The 22,441-nt window shown below is 54.1% G+C and overlaps 1 protein-coding gene across 12 annotated transcripts in view; it reads left to right on the top strand.

Annotated features, from left to right (window-relative positions):
* Window positions 1–22,441, top strand: part of PTK2B (protein tyrosine kinase 2 beta) — a 115,478-nt gene that overhangs the window by 46,613 nt on the left and 46,424 nt on the right. For 11 of the 12 annotated variants that reach the window (XM_038394025.2, XM_043510027.1, XM_043510029.1 and 8 more), the window contains exon 2: window positions 14,122–14,369. In XM_038394025.2, coding sequence (XP_038249953.1) covers window positions 14,163–14,369 — 207 coding nt within the window. In that variant the 5' untranslated portion in view covers window positions 14,122–14,162. Of the gene's footprint in view, window positions 1–13,408; window positions 13,677–14,121; window positions 14,370–22,441 lie in introns of those variants that run through there. The other variant, XM_043510028.1, reaches the window with a different exon arrangement.

Here is a 22,441-nt window from a genome sequence, read left to right as displayed (position 1 = left end):
AGGGTGGTTTTTGTGCCGTGGACGTCCATCTTGCTAAGAATTGGACTAATCTAAGAATTAGATAAAAGTACAATTGGGTTCAGAAAAGAACTAGATAAGTTCATGGGGGATAGGACCATCAATGGCTATTAGCCAAGATGGTCAGGGATACAACCTGATGCTTTGGGTCAGAGGCGGATTACTGTTTTGTGTGGCCCTGGGCAAGGGTGTGTAGGGGCCTCTCCTCACCCCTTCAGTCTGCAGTCCCCCTGGCTCCCTGCCTGGCACTCCTTCTGGAAAAATGGGGTCAGGACATGGGGGCTTGCCCTGCTCCACCCAGCGCTCCTGCTGGGGAGCAAGGTCTCGGCGTGAGGGCTTTTCCCTCTCCCCGGCGGGAGTGCCGGATGGGCAGAGCGGGGCAAGCTCCCTCACCCTGACCCCGCTCCCCAGCAGGCGGGCAGAGCGGGTCAGGATGTGGGGGCACGCATTTTTCCAGGGCCCCCCAAATTGGCTGGGACCGCTGGACATGGGGCCCAATGGCTAATCAGCCACTGCTCTGGGTATCCCTAAACCTCTGACTGCCAGAAGCTGGGATGGGACAACAGGGGGTGGATCACTGGATAACTGCCCTGTTCTGTTCACTCCCTCTGAAGCATCTGATGCTGGCCACTGTCAGATGACCATTGGTCTGCCTAGGGTGACCAGATAGCAAATGTGAAAAATCGGGATGGGGGTGGGGGGTAGTAGGAGCCTATATTTAAAAAAAAAAAAAAGACCCCAAAATTGGGACTGTCCCTATAAAATCGGGACATCTGGTCACCCTAGGTCTGACCCAATGTAGCCGTTCTTATATTTTAATGGCTGAGACCTGCCAATCTCATTTCATATCAGCCCTTAACAGTCTTCGCAAGGCAACACCCTCTGACCATGGCGCATGTGGTCTGAATTCAACTCCACCTCTGAGAGGTGAAAGGTTCTGTCTCCAGCTTCCCACTCTCCCCGAACACGTTTAATATTTAACCACAGCAGCAAAGCATAGAGGGGCAAGTTACAAAACACAGAGGGCCAAATTCTGGCTTAGGGTAACTCCATCCAAGCCACTGGCTTTACACTAGGGATAGATTTGGCCAAGGCTGGGTGACAGGGAAACGGAATTGTGCTTATTTCACATGTCTCCAGAATGAAAGTTCCCTTTTCCACGGAGCGTATAGCCCTATTCCTGTCCTCGCACTGGCTGTGGGAATCGTTGGGGTAGACTCCAAGGCCAGCAGGGACCATTGTGATCATCTAGTCTGACCTGTATAACAGACGCCAAAGACCTGCCCCGCTAGAGCAGAGCTTTCAGAACAACATCCAATCTCGATTTAGAAATTGTCCCTGTTGGCGAATCCACCACAACCCTCGGTAAATTGTTCCAGCGGTTAATTACTTTCACTGTTAAAAATTGATACCTTATTTCCAGTCTGTATTTGTCCAGCTTCAACTTCCTGCCACTGGAGCGTGTTAGACCTTTCTCTGCTAGATTGAAGAGCTAGGGTTACCAGGGGCCTGGTTTTTGACCTGGAAAATCCAGTCGAAAAGGGGATCTGGCCGTGTGTGGTCAGAAGTACTGAGCGGACACCAAAAGTCCAGTTACAGCGGGCAGGGCGTGGGGGAGGCGCTGGGTCATCGACCTGCGCTGGCTGCTGCTCAGCCAGGGCCGCCTCCTACCTGCATCTCATAGGCAGGAGCAGAGAGAGCCCAGCTGTTGGGGGGAGGGAGGTGGAGAGGATCCAGCTGAGGAAGGGGGCTAGGAGGAGAGGAGTAAGCGAGGGATGGGGCCTCAGGCGAAGAGGCGGAGCAAGGGCGGGGCCTCAGGCGAAGAGGCGGAGCAAGGGCGGGGCCTCAGGCGAAGAGGCAGGGGTGGGGCAGGGCGGTCCAGTTGTCAGCAATTAGAAAGTTGGCAATCCTATGAAGAGCCCATTATGAACTATTTGTTCCCCATGTAGGTACTTCTACACTGTGATCAAGTCACCTCTTAACCTTATGTCACGGTAAAGATATGGAGCTCCTCGAGTCTATCAGTATAAGACATATTTTCTAATCCTTTAGTCATGCTCTGGGCTCTTCAGAGATAGCCTTGATAGTACAATTAGTGCTGTGGGAGAGACGTTTCAAAGGCACAGGTGGCAGCTGGGCACCTAATGCAGAGAGAGTCAATGGGATTCGGACAACTAAATGCAAAAAAAAATGAGTCTCGAAGGGGGATTTGAACAAGGGACAGGGGCTAGTGGGTTAGCGGAGCAGAGCTGGGAGGGTGAACCAGGCATGGAAAAGGACGTGAAGATTTGTGGGAGAAGTGGGCCAAAGGGCCAGGCTGGTATCATGGACAAGCAGAGGGGTGACGTCATTCGGGACTGCACCGGAGCTAGAGGCACGTAGTGATGGGCACGCACCAAACTTTGGATCTAGAGTAGAACCTTGTGCCTGCGTCTGAAAAGTTCTTTCGGTGCCGTGGCCCTGTGCCAGGCAGCTGGGGAGAGAAGACGCAAGGAACCAGGGGAAGGGACGGAAAGACGTTGTGTATGAACCTGGAGTGCCGGGGAGGTGACATTGCTGGAGAGATTAAATTCCAGGAATTAACTAGCATTCCCAAATCCTTGGCGCTGGGGGAGGGAGCCAGCTGAGATAAAGACGTAGGAGGAGACTCAGGTGGACAAAAGCCAGGGCTTGGGGTGAGCAGATTTGTTTTAAACCATGCATTACGTGAAACAATGTACCCCCGACTCAGACTGCACCTAATGAGTCAGCGAGGGCTCTGGCACAGGCACTGAGGCATTGACTCTGCTGATGTATGCCGTCAACAGATGGGAGGGCAGCCCAGTTAGGGGCAGTGGGGGGGTGGGGTTTGCATTATTCCTCCTTGAAAGCTAAAAAGAGCACACACTGGCACAGAAAGAAAAATAAAAACAGCCCTCGCAGCAGGCAGGCTGCTGGGGACGCTTTCTTCTGCTGCACTGAATGGCGCTGGTGTCAACTGTTCCGATTGCCTGCTGACTGACCTTACTCACTGACCTGGCTAGGAAAATAGCTCATTCACCAAAGTTAGCAAAACTTTTAGCCCCTCCCTTCTTCTCCCACTGCCCTGCTGCTGTGACCACAATGCTTTCTGAGTGCATGGGGAACATGAGGCTGCATAAAGGCACTGCTTTCAAAGATGGCCTAGGATTATCATTTCCCCAGTGGGGAAACTGAGGCACAAAGCCAGGGCGGGGTTTGTTGCAGGCCACATAGTGATTCAGTGGCAGGACTGGTACCATAAACACATGACACCAGAAAAGCAGGAAGAATCGACTCATACTTCAGAGCAGAATATGCTCAGTCAGTCATGGAGGACTGGTGAACAGTGGGCTAGAGAGGCTTTTGTTTCTAGGCTGCTGGTTCACATACAGCCAAGGCTACTTGAGAATGATTGAAGGTATGGAAAAAATCTCGTAGAAAGGGAGATGCAAGAGCAAAGGTGCGTTCAATGAAACAGAAAGGTGGCAAGTTCAAAAGTGAGAAAAGGAAATACTTTTTCATACAGTGTGCAGTCAGCCTGTGGAACTCATTGCCACAAGATATAACTGAAACCTCGTAGGAGTCAAAGAGGGATTGGACATTTCCATGGATAACAAGGAGATCCAGAGTTAGAATAAAGATGATAAAAACAAACAAACCCCTATCCAAGTGTTGGGAAGGGAATCTGACCCTTCCTGCATCAGGCCCTAACTACTAGGAGTAAAGAAGAATCTTCCCCTGTGGGCAGGTTATCCCATCGCTGCCCATAGTAGGGCTTCTCCTACCTTCCTCTGAAGCAGCTGGTGCTGACCGCTGCTGGAGACAGGATACTGGGCTAGACGACTTGTGGTCCATTCTGCCCATGCCTACGTTCTTAAGGTCAGTGGTGATCCAAACTTGCTAGCAAAGAGGCTGCTTGGTGGCTTAGTGAAATGGGTTTGCTGGGTCTCAGTCCAGTTCCGGCTAGAGTGGCGTCCACATCCTCAGTGTAACGGTCACCTTGGGTATTAATTGGGAGCGTCTGTGGAGGGGCCGATCAGTGATGAGGCTCTGGATGTTGAACTCCACCCCTTAAAAGCGGTGACTCTGTGTCAGAGTTGGGGGCGGATAAGGAATGTGCTCATGCTGGCATTATTGCCATGGTGGTCAGCCCCAGTCTCCAATTGGGTTCAGGGCCCCGCTGTGCTAGGTGCTGCAGAAACCCATAGGACGATGTAGTCCCTGCCCCAAGGAGCCTGCAGCCTCAAAAGCAACACGGGGAGAAAGACTATCAGATCCCTGTCATTCCGCAGCTCCACCTGCCTGCCCCTTCCCAGTCTTGGGGTCATCATGGAACAAAAGGGTCTGAGGCAGGGACTGGAAGGAAGAGGGATGGCTTAGGGGCGAGTTCAAGGAGGGTGTCGTGCATGTAGGGAGCTGCCGGAGAGAAGATACAAAAGTGTTCGTGGATGATTGTTAGCAGGTCTGATGAGCCACGGTGTGTGTTGCCGGTGTGGATGGGGATTTCAGTGTTGTGGGCTGCTAATCTGGCCGATTTTGCCAGTTTTAAATTGCCTTTGTCCATGTGGATTGTGGAGGTAGCAGCTGCATTGTTGTGGTTGTGTGTGTATAATAAAAATATTTGAATCCTATTTTGTCAGACCTGTTAGCAGAAGTGAAAGGAGAGCTGTATTCATGACGCATGCATGCTCCCCGGTGTCTCACCTCCGTTGGGCCTTCTCTGCATCCTTATAATTAGCAAAGGCCATACCTGCCAGTGCATCACTCTGGCCGTTATGACACCTATTTTTCTCCCATCTGCAGATTGTTTTTATTTATCATGAGTTATTAAAATCTATGCAGCTATTAAATAGCCGGGAAAATTTACAGGGAATTAGCTGAGCTGTTTCCCCACGGCAGGTTCACTGTTTAATGCAACAGACGTGTTTTCAAATCCTCATCCTGGCCTGCAGTCTAATGAGTTATTTTTCTGTCTTTGTGGCAGCTAGGGGTTAATAGGGCTGCTTTGAACCAGGCATGGTGCAGGCAAGTAAAAATAATAAATCCAGCTCTTCGGTAGCACTTTCGATCAGTGGATTTCAAAGCGCTTTACAAAGGGGGTCAGCATCATGATCTCCGTGTTACAGATGGGGAAACTGAGGCACAGAGCAGCACAGTGACTTGCCCAAGGTCACCCAGCAGACAGAGCAGGAAATAAAACCCAGTCATCTGAGTCCGAGACCAGTGCTCCATCTGCTAGGCCACACTGCCTCTCAGCTGTGCACGTTTGTCTCCCTTGCTGTGCACATACATGGCTCTGCTGATGCCGCTCAAGGCTGACTTGAATCGCCATCCATCCAGGGAACCCCACACTCGGCTTTGCCAGTGAGGTTCAGAAATGCCACTGGAACCCAGTCCCCCTGAGCGGGGCACTCCATCTCCCTCGGGGGGGGGGAGGGCATTACTCCAGCTGCTGTCCAAGAACCCTGCCCAGCTCACAGACAACGAGGCATGCTCCTCAACCTGCCAATCTTCCGAGGGCTGGGCTGAAAAAAACCGGGAAGGTCTCTCCCGCAGCACTTTGATCCTGCCTGCTGCTGAATGCTTCCCAGGTCCCGGGGGTTGAGGGTGCTCAGCACTTTGCAGGATTGGGGCCTTTTCTACCCAGGCCTGTCCCTGTAAAGTGGTGCTCAGGATTTTCACACAGACCTCTGCCACTTGAGCTCAAGGAGGATCCCACCGGCAGTAGTAGACTTTTATCCTCTAGTGGCCCAGCCACTAGACAGGGACACAAAACACACTGCCACCATGTTACGCTTGCTCTGATCCCGTCTTCAGCTCTAGCTGTCTGAGATGGGAACTGATGCCTTTGCCCTTTCCATGTTCCCCCACAAATGATGGATCAATCCGCCAAACCTGAGTAGATTTCCTGCCGTTGCTTGAATTTATGCAAGCCAACCACAGGTGCAATTCCCTTTTGAGCCCCCTTTATTCCTCCCTTGTCCTGACCAGGGACAGCAGCCTTGAGGCTCAAGTTAGATTTCAATGGCCAGGTTCTCTGTTTCACTAATTTTGATCTGAAATTCCACACTGATTATGGCTCTTTTGCTAATTTATTTTTAATTAATCCGTGTCGCTGTGGTTGTTCCAAAATTTAGATCTTGTGCAAACGTGGGGCCATGAAGCTATCTCAGCAGAGATCCAGCCTCAAATTTACAAAGAAGAAAAGCAAGGGGGCGGGGGGGGGGGAGAAAGAAGACTAAATAGAAGGGTTTCTGTGTCATTTCCCAGATACGATTGTTTGCAAACAATGAAATATTCTTCTGGAATATTTGCAGCCCAAACATGGGTGGCTGATCACCTGAGCCTGTAGTTGACTATGAACTCAAGTTATCTGCAGTGTTGTTGTAGCCCTGTTGGTTCTGGGATATTAGAGAGACGAGGTGGGTGAGGTAAAATCTTTACTTCTGGAAGAAGATGGTCGAATAAAAGATATTACCTCCCCACTGTGTGTCCCTATGAACCCAAGTGATACTCGCTTTGTTGATTCCCATTGTCCAAGCGATGGACAAGCAAATAAAGAGTGTAAAAGAATCAACAGTAAACTATATGATTAAAAGAGAGAGAATTTTAACCATCCATGGTTATTGTTATTGGTAACATTGGCAAGAAAATAGGTTTAACAATACACTGTAATGAAAAGTAAGTGTGTGGATGTATGTGTGTGTTGCTATTACTCTCTGCTGGATGAAGTAAGAACTGCACAGCTGTGTCCCCTATGCCCTGTACTGCCAATTGATAACGGAGATTCTCTTTTAGCTTGAGCAGGAGGATCTGAGTTCTATCCCTACTGCTGGCATTAGATTCCAAGTAGTGACAGAATACAGCATGGAGACAAATTTCTATTTATATGTTGGCATTGTCTCTTTAAGTACAGAAAATTAAAAACAAAACACCCAACCTCCAAAACAAAAAAGCCAGTCCAATGCTAAACAGAATAAATACACCTGAAGGCCAGCAGATAGCTCTGCCAGGCGGTTGAGGGGAGAGAAATCCAAAAAGAAGGAGCTGTCAGTTAGTGTGGGTGAGCCTAGCTCTTGTGTTAGAAGACATTGATGTTGGTCTGGGAGCATGGTGAAAGCATCTCCATTAGTGCATGGTCCCCACTGGGAGGTGGCTGCATGGATACCGGAGGATCGGGGGTGAGCAGGATGCAGTGGCTTAGGAAGTAATTCCAGGGGGCACACCTAGGGCAATGGTTAATGCTCTTTTACTAACAGAGTCCCTGCTGCATTGGCTTTCTTAGGTTGCTGTACTAGGGGGGATGTTGCCATAGGGCTGGCATGTGAGAACTGGGCTATGCTGACTTGTGATAGTTCAGTGGGACTGGGATTAGGCTTCCCCTGAAGATCAGTGGAAACCAGAGGCCTCGGGGCAGCCTTGCGAGTGGCTCCATGCCTCAGTTTCCCTTTTGCACCCCCCAGTAACTCCATGGAATCTTCTCCCCAAGTCCATTCTCATCGTTTATTAAAAAAACCGAGTGCTAAAGTCCCAAAGCGTAGTCCCTATCCCCCCGGCACCCTTAAAAATCACGGCACCTTTTGGCCGTTGACATAACACATGCAGCATTCGGGCATCTTCCGCCACCTCCGGCCTCTCTGTCAGTCCGCCACTGTCCCTCTGCCCAGACAGCCGCCCCGCCCTGCCTTCTGGGATGGGACTCCCCCAGCCTCTCTGCTGGGAGCGTCCTAGCCAGGGGTGCACCCCTCACCCAGCTGGGCCCTCTCACAGTCCTGGGCCCAGCTGTGACAAGGAGACATCAGTGGTAGCTGCATCCCTTCCTTCAGCCCCTTCGTGGCCCTTGGCTCCGGCTTAGAGCCAGCAGGCAGCTGCTCCCTGGCCTTCAGCCTTCTCCAGCTGACTGGGCGCTGGACCTGTTTGCCCTTCTCCCCCACCTGGGCAGGGCTGAGGCCCATGGGAGGCTGGTGGCATCAAGGATATTCCCCCTCCGGGCTGTGCCCGTTCTGGGACGAGCAGGGGCCATCGCCCGGCACGCAGCTGACTTGTTGTGGGGGATTTCAAAGGCGGCTTTTTGAAAAGAGGAACGTACCGAAGGCGGAACGGAGACTCCCCCACCCGTCGCCAGCTCTGTGCCCTGAAAAGCAGGCAGCAGAAGGAAGCGTTTCGAGGAACAGATGGAGACATTTCACTGGCATGAAGCTGAGAAGCGGGAGGATGGCTCCAGCTCACTGCGGCTCTTGGGAAGCGGCTGTACTTGTTAGGAACGGGCCCGGAGATGAGCAAATGTCTCCGTCTGCCAGGATGTGCTGTCGCGAGCTGGCCGGGTCTCCCCCTTGTGCCTGGCCTCAGCCACGGGGCTAGCCGCCCGGCTCCTCCCCTCGCCTCATGCCTGGCCCGGCTCTCTGGCCCACCCCACCTCATCCCCCTAAATGCTGCTCCCTCAGTGCCCCCGGTCATGTTCCCTGTGACCATCACTGCCCCCTCCAGCATCTCCCACGTGCTTCCAGCGCACCGAAGCCTCTCTCTCCGCTCCCTCCTCAGCTGGCTCACCTGGTGATTCCCTCCGCTCCTGTCTGCTCTCGGCCCCTCTGCAAAGCGCGTCCCTCCATCAGCCAGCCCTGGCTCAGCCCCCACGGGCCCCGTCTCCTCCACTGCTGGCAAACACCCCCCGCCCCATGCTCCCACCGGCTTCCTCCATTGTAGGTGCCTCCCCTCTTCCTTCAGCTCTGCCCTGGTCCTGGGCAAACCGCAGCTTCCTGCTGGCCTGCGCGATTCCTACGCCCCTAATCCCAGCTGATCACTCGCTGCCTTTGACTCCCTCTAACACTGTCCTTTGTCTTGACTCCCTCCTGCTTCTCCACTTACTGTCCCATCTCCCTTCTCCAGGTCCCTTTTCAACAGCTGGACTCCTCCTTCACGCCCCTCCGCAGTATACCCGGCTCAGCCCATTCATGACACCCCATGGGCAGGTGGAACTAGCTGGCACTGACTCGGAATTGTCATCATTCTGAGAAAGAAAGAGAAAAATTGCCATTGCATCTATGCATGAAGGCCAGATCCTCAGCTGGTGTACATCCGTTGACAGCAACAGAACTGCACTGATTTACACCGACGGAGAAACTCTCTGATTGTATCCCCCGCTCTCAGCCCTGTGGATGTCACTTACCTTCCTCCGGGACAGGGGCCGTGTCCATTCAACATTCAGTGCAATGTGGGGTCCGATCCCAACACGGGCTGCTGTGATCCACATAATAAATAATAGCGATATCCCCTGCTACAAGACATGCCTGTGCCCTGACCTTTTGGCCAGCCACGCTTTGTATCAGTGCTTTCCCCCCCTCATTTGCTGCTATGTTGCCGATAACATCTGAGCACTGTGCAAACATCAGCATCACACTCTGGGCTGTGGATTGCTGCCCAGCGTTAGCTACCCGAGGGCAGGGCCTCTCGTCCCTGTAAGGGAAATAGCTGGGAACTAGCCACATGCCAACAGCCCTGTCTTTGAGGTACAGAGAACACACCTTCTTCACTGCTGCTGGTCGTTTCTTGGCTCAGGAGTTCTGCTTCTTATAGTTTTCCTCGGTCTGAGGCTCCAGCTTTGCCTGCAGTGATGTGTCCTTTTCCGAGAGCTCCTTCATGCATCAACCACCTCCGCTCCCGGGGTGAACAGTGTCAGGGTATAAACAGCAGCAACCAGCTGGGTTTGGCATGGCAGGCAGGTCAGTGGCTGTGCACTGGAGTGTAATGTTATTCTAGGAGTTTCTCGTCACGTTATTATAAATACTAGAGATGGAAAAGACCTAGGAGTTTACCCCGTCCATCTCCCCCGGCCAGGGCAGGGGTGCAGTGGAGCCATTTCAGTGCCACAGAACATGCTTTGTGAGGTTTTTGTGGACAGAGGCTCATTCAGAGGTACATATCCACAGATTTTGTAGCTTCAGCAATGCACAAAGTGTGCTATCCGGAGCACTCGGACACATCAGAACCCAGAAGTCTCACGTACTAAGGCTTCACTTGGAATAATGCTGTATTCAAGATTGGAGAAGATCTGTTTGGTCACCTGTAGCCCCTCCCTTGGCCCCCTTTGGTAGCTGGAATCCAGCTACTCCCTTGTATAACATGGACCTTAGCTGGGATCCAGCCATCCCCTTGCAGAACAATGCAATTAATGCACGTTGGCTGGGATCCAGCCATCCCCTTGCAGAATAATGCAATTAATGCACCTTAGCTGGGATCCAGCCATCCCCTTGCAGAACAGTGCAGTGCATGTGCCTTAGCGGAAATCCAGCCTCACCCTTTCCAAAGGTGGCTTGATTGTGAGCAATATCAGAATTTTCAGTATTTGAACTCTTGTGATTGGTCAGCTGAGTCACATGGTATTTTTTCTGTCCCTCCATTGGATAATGGCACAAATTCTCCTGTGTGCAAAAGTATTTGAGATTTGGTTTGAATGATGTGACTTTGAAATTTCCTTTTGCACTGGGTCCAGGCCAGCCTGAGTCGGCGGGGCCAGCGCCCAACAGTGAATACAAACTGGAGCGGATGGTAGGGCATCATTTTTCAGTAGCATTGGCCCAACTCTGCTTTAATTCCTGCTTCTGCATGGGCAGAATAATATCCAGTCTTGGCAGGAATCCCCATCTGTTAGTGAGTCCTCCCCCTGCTATGTGTCAGGGGGAATGGCGACCATCAACCACTTATTCTGCTCCAGGGAGTTCTCTCTCCCTAGGTTGATCGATCCTTCTCCTGCCTCATTATCGGAGGTGATTTACGTTTCAGGCCGAGACATTTGGCTTTAATTCGAAGTAGGACAAGCGAGAGCTGGTCACCGGTCATCAGCCTGGGTTGTTTCCCTTAATGCTAGTGAAAGGTCATGGGTTGGCTGTCCCAGTGACTGAGCATATGCAGTTGTAGGGTAAATGCTTCACACTTCCGTGTGCTTCAGCTTCACCATGAATGGACTGCTATAGGGTCACTTGGTCTCCAGGGCCTCTCTGGAATTGTCATTGTCTTCTTCCACCTCTCTTTGACAGGGTCACTGATCTAGGGGCTGGGGGGAAGCAGTAGAAGTGATATGTCTTGATTTCAGTAGGGCTTTCGACACAGTCATTCAAGACATTCTCATAAGCAAATTAGGGAAATGTGATCTAGGTGAAATTACTATGATGTGGGTTTACAGCTGGTTGACAGACTTTATTCAAAGAGTAGTTATCAATGGTTCACTGTCAAACTGGGAGGGCGTATCTCGTGAGGACCGACAGGGGTCAGCCCTGGGTCTGGTACTATTTAATATTTTCATGAATGATTTGGATAATGCAGTGAAGAGTAGGTTTATGAAATTTACAGATGACACCTCTCCGGGAGAGGTTGCATACACTTTGGTGGACAGGATTAGAATTTGAAACGACCTTGGCAAATTGAAGAATTGGTCTGAAGTCACCAAGATGAAATTCAATAAAGACAGGTGCAAAGTGCCATAAAGAAAACATCAAATGCACAACTCCAAATGGGGGAATAACTGGCTAGGATGTAGTGTTGCTGCAAAAGGCTTGGGGGGCTTATAGTGGGTCACAATTTGCATATGAGCCAACAGTGTGATACAGTTATGAAAAAGGCTAATATCATTCTGGGGTGTATTAACAGAAGAGTCACATGTAGGACGCGGGAGGTAACTGTCCTGCTCTGCTCTCAGCTGGAGCACTGTGTCCAGTTCTGGGTGAGACGCTTTAAGAAAGGTGTGGACAAATTGGAGAGAGTCCAGAGAAGAGCAATAGAAATGATCAAAGGTTTAGAAAACCTGACCTGTGAAGAAATGTTAAAAAAAAAAAAAAAAAAGGACATGTTTTGCCTTGAGAAAAGACAGTTGAGCAGGAGACCTGACAACAGTCTTCAACTATGTAAAGGGCTGTTATAGAGAGGGTGGTGAACAATTGTTCTCTGTGTCCACTGAAGGCAGGACAAGAAGTAATGGACTTAATCTGCAGCAAGGGAGATTTAGCTTAGACATCAGGAAAAAACTTGCTAACTCTCAGGGGAATTAAACTTTGGAACAGGCTTCCAAGGGAGGTTGCGGAATCCCTGTCATGGGAGGATTTTAAGACAGGCCAGACAAACTCCTGTCGGGGTAGTCTGGGTTTACTTGGTCCTGTCTCAGCGCAGGGGGCTGCGTTAGATAACCTCTCAAAGTCCCTTGCAGCCCTGCCTTTCTGTGATTCCATGAAAACACTTCCACTGGGTGTTGTGGGAAAACATTTTGTCTTGGGCAGCTGCTGGGTGAGTTAGCTGCTGCCCTCCACCCCAGAGGTGGCAGCATCTCAGTGGTATAGTTGGTGAATCATTTAGTTGGCGAATCATTTTTCATGTGTGTGTGCTTCCTGGTTCTGCCATGCCCCGTCATAAGAAATCAAGGCAGTTGTGACTCACAATCGATTTTGGCATTGCAGGGGTTTGTTATAAAGGGGCACTGCAAAGATTTTGTTCAGGGGAAAAGTCTCACTAGGGGCCAGATTGTAAAGCCCATGAACTGACAAGCAGCTACTGACACAAATAATGCCCTTCAAGGACACAAGAGTATTTGTGTGTGACACTGCTCACCCATGCCAGTAAAGGGCTCACAACCTAGCCCATAGTGGTGGATGCATGATGTATAGATCTGCAGACTTAGAAAATTGTACCCACCTGTACAGTGCACACTGGTTTATTATTGTAGGGTTGCTGATGAAGGTGCAACAGTGCACGCTGCTTTGTCATGATAGGGTTGCTTCTGAGGGCCGGATTGTGATACGTCTGTAGGGTTGATTGCAAGTGCATAGCTGTCTGCACTTCCTTGTTATTGTAGGGTTGCTTGTGAGTGCTAGGCTGTGCCCATTGGCTTGTTTATTGTAGGGTTGCTGAGGAAGGCTGGGAAATGCACCATTTGGTCCTTCCGCATAAAACCCCAAATCCAAAGCCGTAGCCGGGGGCCTTGGCTGAACTGACTAAAAAGAAGAGGGAAGAAAATCAAGGTTTGGAGGATCAGAGTGGGTCAGACTTTCGGCCGTAGTTTCCCAGCGCAGGAAAGATCCGGCCTGGGGCAGATGGAGAGGGTGGGGGGAGCTGGGTGTGTAGGTCCAAGGTGGAAAGTAATGAGCAGATCAGAAAGCCCTGGGTGAGGGAGATCTGATCCTGCGTGAACGAGAGTGCTGCAGAGCAGCCATCAAGTTACATCGGCCTAGCAGCTGGCGGGATGGGCGAGTGTAGCAGCTAAGCATGGTGGGATCATGACTGCTCCTACATCTCTGCCCACGGCTGTAATGCCCTGTGCTGGAGGGTGCAGGCCCAGCTGGCTTGCTCCGCTACTGGTCAGGACACGGGCGCTCACAGCCTCATGCTGTGTGTCGGGTCAGGTCGCGTCCCAGCTGTCGGGGCAGAGGAAACTGGGACCTTTACACTGTACGGGTGAAGTGAGCAGGGCCGGGGTGCCACAGCGTCTCTGTGCTCCGGACGGCCGCAGCGTCTCAGGGGAGTGGCGCCCTGCCGGCTGAGCGAGCCCACGTCACGCCCGCCTGCCCCGACAGGCCCATCTGGAGCACACGCCTGCTTCCCAGGCCGGCTTGCCCGTGCCGCTGTCCCAGGCTGCCGGTGCGGGGCGGAATTGCGGAGCCTCTCGCCTCTCGCCGGTGAGCTGGAGCACAGGCCTGGGGGCGGGGGTTCAAATCCCCTCCGGTAAACATGGCATGGGACAGGATTCCTGCTGGGGGGGAGTGCTTTGGGGATCTCCTGTATGCCGGCTTCCCCTCCCCATCCATGCTGGATGCCCTCTCCCTTCCCTGCCCCTCCACCATCCCACCCCATCTCATGTGCTTTTTCCCTGCCTTTCCCCCACTGGCCTCAGGCCAGGTTCCCCACCCACCCCCTTGCTGACCTCTCCCTACCACCCTTCCCGCCCAACTCAGTTCATATGCTGGGAGGGTCCTGGCCCCTGGGGTGATTGCTGAGAGCCCAGCTGTCTTGCTGTCCTGTCCCCTGTCCAGCGCTGAGCCAGAGCCGCGCATCACCTGGTTAAACAGCCTGAGCCAGGATTGTTCCTTCTTCGTTCATCCACCTGTGTCTTTGTTCCTGCAGGAGAGTGATGCTGTGCTCTTAGCAGCACCGTGCCCCTCAGGATGTCGGGAATCCCGGAGGCCCTGACCCGGCTGCGGGGGAGCTCACTCCGGAGTCTGGGTGGGACCCTGGACCCCACCATGGTGTCCATGCCCATTGACCTGAAGAAGGAGGAAATGCGGATCCTCAAAGTGTGTTTTCACAGCAACAGCTTCAACATGGGGAAGAACTTCAAGCTGGTGAAATGCTCCATCGTGACGGAGATCCAGGTAAGTGGGGCGGGATGCAGTATTGTGATGGAGATCTGGGTCAGCGGGGTGGGATGCAGTGTCGTGACAGAGATCTGGGTCAGCGGGGCGGGTTGCAGGATCGTGACGGAGATCCGAGTCAGCGGGGCGGGTTGCAGGGTCGTGACGGAGATCCTGGTCAGTGGGTGGGATGCAGGGTTGTGATGGAGATCTGGGTCAGTGGGGTGGGATGCAGGGTTGTGACGGAGATCTGGATCAGCGGGGTGGGATGCAGGGTTGTGATGGAGATCCGGGTCAGTGGGGTGGGATGCAGGGTTGTGATGGAGATCCGGATCAGTGGGGTGGGATGCAGTGTCATGATGGAGATTCGGGTCAGTGGGGTGGGATGCAGGGTCGTGATGGACATCCTGGTCAGCGGGGCGGGTTGCAGGGTCGTGACGGAGATCCGGGTCAGTGGGATGGGATGCAGGGTTGTGATGGAGATCCTGGTCAGTGGGGTGGGCTGCAGCGTCGTGATGGAAATCCGGGTCAGTGGGGTGGGCTGCAGCGTCGTGATGGAGATCCGGTCAGTGGGGTGGGATGCAGCGTCGTGATGGAGATCCCGTCAGTGGGGTGGGATGCAGCGTCGTGATGGAGATCCGGTCAGTGGGGTGGGATGCAGCGTCGTGATGGAGATCCGGGTCAGTGGGGCGGGATGCAGAGTCGTGACAGAGATCCGGGTCAGTGGGGTGGAAGCTGCCTCATCTGGATTTCCTCAAGCCCAGACCTGGTACACACTGCTGTGCCCTGTTAAGGGCACTGCACTGTTGCTCCCTGATGTAACAGACGGTGGCTGCATATATACCGGCAGCCTGGATTGAACCTGGGACCTTCAGTCCCAAAGCCAGAGGCCTTGGCCACTAGGGCTAAAGAAGCAACTCGCTGCAGCCTAAGCCACAGACTGTTTTAGTGATTGAGGCCAGCCACTAGCGGAGGACAGCCTCATGCATGGAGGAGTGTGGTGCACGGAGGCTGGGTGTGCAGTAGGACGGGATGTCCCCTGTGGTCTCTTCACTTGATTGGCGTCTGAGTCGGCTCCCCGACTGATGGCCCCGGTGAGACTACAGCTACGGCATGGCCTGCTGGGAAAATCTGGTGTGGGCAGCCAGGAGCTGGGCCTGGTTCCTTGCTGTGGTTCAGTGGGTTGTTCTGCACGGGATGCTGGAGTGAGTCACCAAGATTCTGCTGAGCTTTCGGTTCCCTTTTCAAGGCTGTTCTGGAGCGTGGCCCCCGCAAGAGCAGGGAGAGAGCTGTCATGCCAGGGCCAGTCATGTAGCCATTCTAGGGAACACTGGGGCTGGGGCAGCTCTTGGGCATGTCCTTGTCCTCTGCGCAGCAGACATGTCCTTCCTGTTGCTCTGGAGGTATTAACGCTCGCTCGCTCGCTCGCTCGCTCGCTCGCTCGCTTGGTGTGGTTTACTGCTGCTGCAGCCAAGGTGCTAGGCTGGGTGAGGAATGTGGAGACAGCTGTGTCCAGGTCTGTGGCATTAACTCTTTCCCTGCTAAAGCATGCCGGGAGGCGTCTTTGGCAGCACAGGGAAGCGTTGTGCCCTGTGTACCGGGCAGTAGTGAAGTGGCTGAGGCAGAAAAGCCGAGCAATCGTAGGCTCGTCAACTGTACCATGCTCTGCACTGAGCTGCGGTGGACCCCATGGCTGCTGTCTGGTTTACAGAGACAGGTAATTGTGACGGACCCGAGATCAAACCCGAGGTCTTAGGGACGTACAGTAGAACCTCAGCATTACGAATGGACTGGTCAATCACACACCCCATCCGGAACCAGAAGTATGCAATGAGGCAGCAACAAAGACCAAAAAACCAAAAACAAATACAGGACAGTCCTGTGTTAAACCTAAACTACTAACGAAAAAAGGGAAAGTTTTTTTTTTTTAAAAAAAGAAGGAAGGAAACTGTTCCTTTGCTTGTTTCCTTTAAATTAAGATAGTTAAAAGCAGCATTTTCCTTCTGCAAAGTAAAGTTTCAAAGCTGTACTAAGTCAATGTTCAGTTGTAAACTTTTGAAAGAACCAAAACGTTTTGTTCAGAGTTACCAACATTTTGGAGTTACGAACAACCTCCCTTCCCAAGGTGTCTCTAACGCTGAGGGTCTCCTGTAGTTCACAGGACTGTACTGTCTTTGGGGGGTTTTTTTTGGCTCTGCTGCTGCCTGATTGCGTACTTCTGGTTCCGGGGGGGGGGGGGTGTGTGTGGCTGACCGGTCGTTTCATAACTCTGGTGTTGGTCACTCTGAGGTGCTACTGTACTTGGGTGGCTGGCCCATCCCTCTGCCGCCAGGGAACGTTGCTAGTTTTAGCGTGCTTGCTCCATCAAAGCCAGTGCATGTCCGTCTACCCGAGCCAGCAATCACATCTCCCAGCTGCAGTGTAGATGGACCCTTAGAGGAATCCCATCTGACTCCTCAGCCACAGGGCTCACCGGCTTCTGAGCGTCCATCTACCTCTGGACCTCTAAGGACCATGGACCTCTAAGGGTCCATCGACCTCTGCCATGCTGGTAATGCAGTGCAGCAAGGCAGCTTTGGTAGAAGGTGGAGCTGTTGGGGAGGCAGGGCTGGAGAGTCAGGGGCGGGGATCATGGGCTGATTTTCAGAAGAGCTGAGCACTCTCCTGTCCCTTTGAAGTCCATGGGAGCTACAGGGACTCAGCACCTCTGCGAATCAGGCGAATAGCGCTTCCCCCAAGCCCCATAGAAGTCAGTGTAAGCTGCAGGTGCTCAGACCCGCAGCTGATCGGGCTTCCTGCTTAGTTTGACTCCACGGGGGCTTTGCCCCGGAGCTGCTTTGCAGACCCCCAGAGCCAGAGCTGACCCCGCATCTCATCCCTCGCGCTGTTGGGACATGCCAGGAATTCCATGACCTGGGCCCTCTTAGGCAATGAAGTCTGGAGGCAACCTGGGGTGTGCAGCTATGTATAATACCGACTCTGGAGGCCTCTCCTGGTTGGTGAAGCAACACAGACCCTTGGATCTCCAGGTCAGCAGTTCAAATCCTGCCGTGGGTCAGCAGTGAGTAGCAGTCGCTGTTGTGATGTCCCCACCCGCTGACCTGTCTCTCGTTGGCAGCCTGGGCAAAGCCTGGCTAAGTCAGGGAAATGGAGCTCAGCTCTCCAGATGAGGCAGGTGTCACAGCATGGGTGGTGCTGGCTGTTCTGTAACTATCCTGTCATCAGTTCCCCAGGGCTGTGAGCCCGTCAGCTAGAAATGCACTTAGCGCTCCCACCAGCCCACTTCCTGACCGAGAGGGACGGTTGATGCATTTGTAGATCTTTGGGCTCATTGTGAGCGGTGGTCCACGATTGATGATTATTATTTGTCTCTGCCTGGTGTCCTAGCACTTCCCAAACACTTAGGCTCAGTCCCTGCTCTGAGGAGCTCTCAGGCTGAAGACAGAGGCCAGTGGGATGACAATAGGCAATTTACATACAATTGCTGTGCAGACCCACAAGCTGCCTTGTGGCAGCAGGGCAGGGGCCGGTTCTCAGACGGACCTACACGTGGGCAGGGCGGGGGCCTGGCAGATGAGCGCAGGGAGTTGTGTGGAGCACAGGGGCTGTGTGGAAGAAGGCAGGGGGGTGACTGTGCACTGGGGTGGGTGAGATTGGGGGCATTGGCAGAGCTGGGGGGATGGGCAGCAGCGTGAAGCTTGGCTCGAGAGGCTGCTCGGGGAAGAGAAACGTTCCCACATCTTGTGCAGACGAGACCACGTAGCCCAGAGTGAGCGAGAGTTACATTTGGGTTTGGTCGGCTGCTGCCCCGTATGCCCCCGGATGCGTGTGGGTCTGGAGCAAGTTGCCCCTTGCGGCAATCAGCTGTTTTGCCAGTGTTGGGAGGCAGCCACCTGTTGGAATAGATGAGAATTGGCCTAATACGAACAGAGGGGGTGAGAGCATCCAAGACCCCTTGGCCTTTGGAGGGTCCTCAGGGTGATCCCCAGCCCGTCCTTGGCAGTCGTTCGTCGGTGGGTTCCCGTGGTTGCTCCCTTGTCTCCGAGCTGCTCTGTCTGCTGTGCACCCCTCAGCATGCACCTCAGCATCATTAGCTTTCCCCAAGCCTCCCAACCTCCAGCCCAAAGGAGCAGACCCAGCTTGGGGTCCCGGGGACCCAGGAGATGAGCCTGGAAGGTAGCAAGACTCAGACTCTGCCTGCCCTCTGGGAGAGGGCTCGTCCCATGTACAATGGGGAGCCCATCAGTCCGGGTATTCCCCGCTGATCGCAGCTGCAATGCCAGGGTATAACAGGGTGGTCTGGCCCCTTTAAGAGTTGTAGAGGGTGAGGCAGAGCTCCCCTCTCTCTCAGCCAGCAGGGAAGGAAGCGGCCTCTGACCTCCCCCAGCCCAGGGAGGGGAAGACAAGCTGGTCTGAGGCCGCACCCTCAGACCCCAGGCCCCGGTGGGATGAAGGGCTGGGACTGTGGGGCTAGAGAGTCTGCAGTTGATAAGGTACTGAATAAATAAGACCCCATGAAAGGGGAATCTTATTGCAAGGATGCTGGTCCTAATGTCAATTATTGCAAAGCACCTGGGAGGGAAACTGAGGCAGACTTGTTGTAGAGCCATTCCTGGCTGTAAGGGGGTGCCCTGGAGGCAGCAGCCTGCCCACACAGGGTGTGGAGAGAGTGACTCCCAGCCTGTTTAGGTGTTTGTAGAGGAGGACTGGGCCATTGACTTGATCTTTGAACTGGCGTGGTTGGTGGTGAAGATCAGGAAGCACTGGGGAAACATCCCCTGCTTAGCAGAGGGGCTGCAATGTGATATGCTTCCAGGGGGCACCATCTGGGTCTTCCCCTGGGCAGCACCTCGCAACAATCTCATCTAGAGGTGACCAACCCACGGCTCGGTCCTCATCCTGCAGAAAAGGTCAGAGACTCTGAGATGTGGGAGGAAAAAGACATTCTCCAGGGCTGTCGGTGGCTAGACAAAGAGGTTTCCCGCGAGAGATTAACTCAGCTGGCTGTGGATCCCGGGAGTCTTGGGGCACAGTCCTGTGTTTTAACGACAAGGCAACAAGTTGTGGTTACACCTTAGGTATCCTGACCTTCAGCCTGTCACTCTAATCCCCAGTCCTGCTGCCTCCCGGCTCTTGGGATAGGCCCCAGGAGACCTGATTCCCTTGCCACTTCTCGGGCCAGCAGCCTGCGCACTGAGCTCTGGCGTCCTACTTGGGGAGAGGATGCAGACCTGGGAGACTGGCCAGGAGAAATGTAGCAAGCCAGAAAACAGCAGGATGTGTTGAATCTAGGGACCAGAGCATTGTTGGAAGGGGCTGGTGCGGAGTACACGACGTACCGGGGAACAGATACACAGCGGCTGCTGTGCTTGCCCTGGAAAACAGGACCGGCTGCTGCAGTGAGCCTGGGAGACTGCGGAAAAGGCACCTTCAAATGAAAACATCGGGGGGACCGAGAGAAACGGAGGAAAATCTCCGCAGATGGCCCGGCTGCTGGGGGACAGGGAGTCTGAACTGTCACACTGCTGAGTGCTCTGTCAGTGGCTCGTGGGCTGATCCGGGACTGGATTCTCTGCCCACACCCCTGAGATGCAGCGGTGGCTCCAGTGTCCCCAAGCCGGCGCGGGAGGGGAACTCGGCCGCTGGATTTTCATCCTTCATCAGGATCCACCAGGTAGCTTGGACGAGTCCTTCCGAGGCTGGGAGTTGTTGGTGAACCGTTCGCTGAGGGTATGTTTGCACCGCACTGTAAACCTGGGCTGGTGGGTTGGGTGTTTGCCAGGCCACGCTCAAGCGTCCACACCGCCTGGGCTTACAATTGCTGGACCCCGGTCCAGGGGGGCCATGCCCCCCCCACTTTTTAGCATGGGCGTAGTTTGGGGGGAAGGAGGCTGCGTTGCCTCCCCAGACTGCAAGCCCCGGGCAGGTGCGGAGCAACGCCGGCAGGGGCTGAGCTTTGTGGTGAGGGAGGTGATCAGCTCCCCCGCCGCGAAGCACAGCCCCTGCCCTGGTCAGCATGCCCCGGGGGGCAGGGACATGGGGTGGGGGAAGTTTTTGGGTATCCTGGCCTCCTGCTCAGCACAGGTGGAAGGTCCAGGGATCCCCACAGTGGCTCCAGCTCCCTGGGTGGCTCTTACAATGGCCTGGCTCTGGCTTGCGGCCTGGCTATGGGGGAAGAGGAGAAGTAGGGGGGGACCAGGGCCCTGGAGAGGTGTGGGGCCTCATGGCCCCCCACTTCTACCGAGGTTCCGGCACTCCTGCCCTGGTCTCAGAGCCATGCTAATGTGTCCACACCGTGCTACGCTGACCTTCTGACTTGGCTCTTCAGCTTGAGTTGCGTCCACCCTGCAAAATGACAAGTCTTGGACCCAAGTCGCAGTGGGACTCAGGCTCTGAACCTTGTCCAGTAGTAGAGTCTGAGGATCTGGCTCCTGAGTGCTCTCTGATGTGTGGGTGGACACCAACGGGGCTTGGGCTCAAATCTGAGTCAGAGCCCAGCACCCAGAGGGTGAAACTTCCCCCAGCACTAGGATGACCAGGTGTCTGGTTTTCGATGGGAACACCTGATTGAAAAGGAATCGTGGCAGCTCTCATCAGCACTGCTGACTGGGCCGTTGACTGTCCGGTTGGCGGCACTGCGCAGTGGGGCTGGCAGGCTCCCTGCTAGCCTCCGTGCTGTGTGGCTCCCGGGAAGCAGCCAGCATGTGGCCCCCTCTGGCTCCTATGCGTACATTGCCCCCAACCCCAGCGCCACCCTCGCAGCTCCCATTGGCTGGGAACCATGGCCAATGGGAGCTGCATGGGTGGCGCCTGCAGATGGGGTAGCATGCAGAGCCACCTGGCTGTGCCTCTGCATAGGAGCCGGAGGGGGGGGGACATGCTGCTGCTTCCGGGAGCTGCGTGAGGTAAGCGCTGCCCAGAGCCTGCACCTCTGACCTCCTCCTGAGCCTCACCCCCTGCCCCAGCCCTGATCCCCCTCCTGCCCTCCAAACCCCTCAATCCCAGCCCAGAGCACCCTTTTACACCTCAAACCCTTCATCCCCAGCCCCACCCCAGAGCCCACATCCCCAGCCGGAGCCCTCACCACCCCTCTGCACCCCAACCCCCAGCTCCAGCCCTGATCCCTCTTCCGCCCTCCAAACCCCTTGGTCCCATAATCCTTCCTACACCCCAAACCCTCCTCATCCCCAGCCCCACCCCAGAGTCTGCACTCCCAGCCAGAGCCCTCACCCCACCACACCTCAACTCCTTGCCCCAGCCAAGAGCCTCCTCCCGCACTCCAAACTCCTGAGCCACAGCCCTGAGCCCCCTCCTGTACTCCAAATCCCTCATCCCCGGCCCCACACCAGAACCTGCACCCCCCAGCCAGAGCCCTCACCCCCCTCTCCGATCCCGAGCCCCCTCCTGCACTCTGAACTCCTCATTTCTGGCCCCATCCCGGAACCCGCACCTCCAGCTGGAGTCCTCCCCTCCTCCTGCACCCCAGTCTGCTGGTGAAAATGAGCGAGTGACAGAGAAAGAGGAGGATGGAGTGAGTGGGGGCGGGGTCTCGGATTAGGGGTGGGGCAGGGGGCGGGGCAAGCGTGTTTAGTTTTGAGTGGTGCCTAGGCGCTTGTGGGACAGCCCCCTTTGCACAGGGTTGAAATTCACCCCTGGACTACATGCTGTTTGCCATTTCTGTTGTGTGATTGGTCATCCAAGTCAGCTGGTATTGTTTATGCTCCCTGATTGGACAAGGCAAGCTTTATAACTGGGACAGCATTGCCTAGAGAAGACCAGGCTTCTGGTGGAGATTTGGGGACAAATCCGCACACGGGCTAAAATGTATGGTTCCCTAGGGATTTGCAGGCATTTCCACCCATTCCCCGGGCGGCCGTTGTCCGAACACAAGAGAATGCTGAATCTGTGGCCCTATGAATCACAAGAAAGCAAATTATTTGCAAAAATATTCAAGGATCTATGTGTGTGTGTGTGGGGGGGGGGTGGATTGTTACTATTTTATCACCTCTGCAAAGAATAAAAATCTTAATGGAGAGTGATGGCTTCCGAGCCCACTCTGTCTGCACCCTGATTTCCTTTTTGCTGTCCCTCCA

The sequence above is a fragment of the Dermochelys coriacea genome, chromosome 3 (genome assembly GCF_009764565.3).
Source record: "Dermochelys coriacea isolate rDerCor1 chromosome 3, rDerCor1.pri.v4, whole genome shotgun sequence".
Classification (NCBI taxonomy): Eukaryota; Metazoa; Chordata; order Testudines; family Dermochelyidae; genus Dermochelys; species Dermochelys coriacea.
The sequence above is the reverse complement of the archived record's forward strand: the minus strand, read 5'-3'. Positions and strand labels throughout refer to the sequence as shown.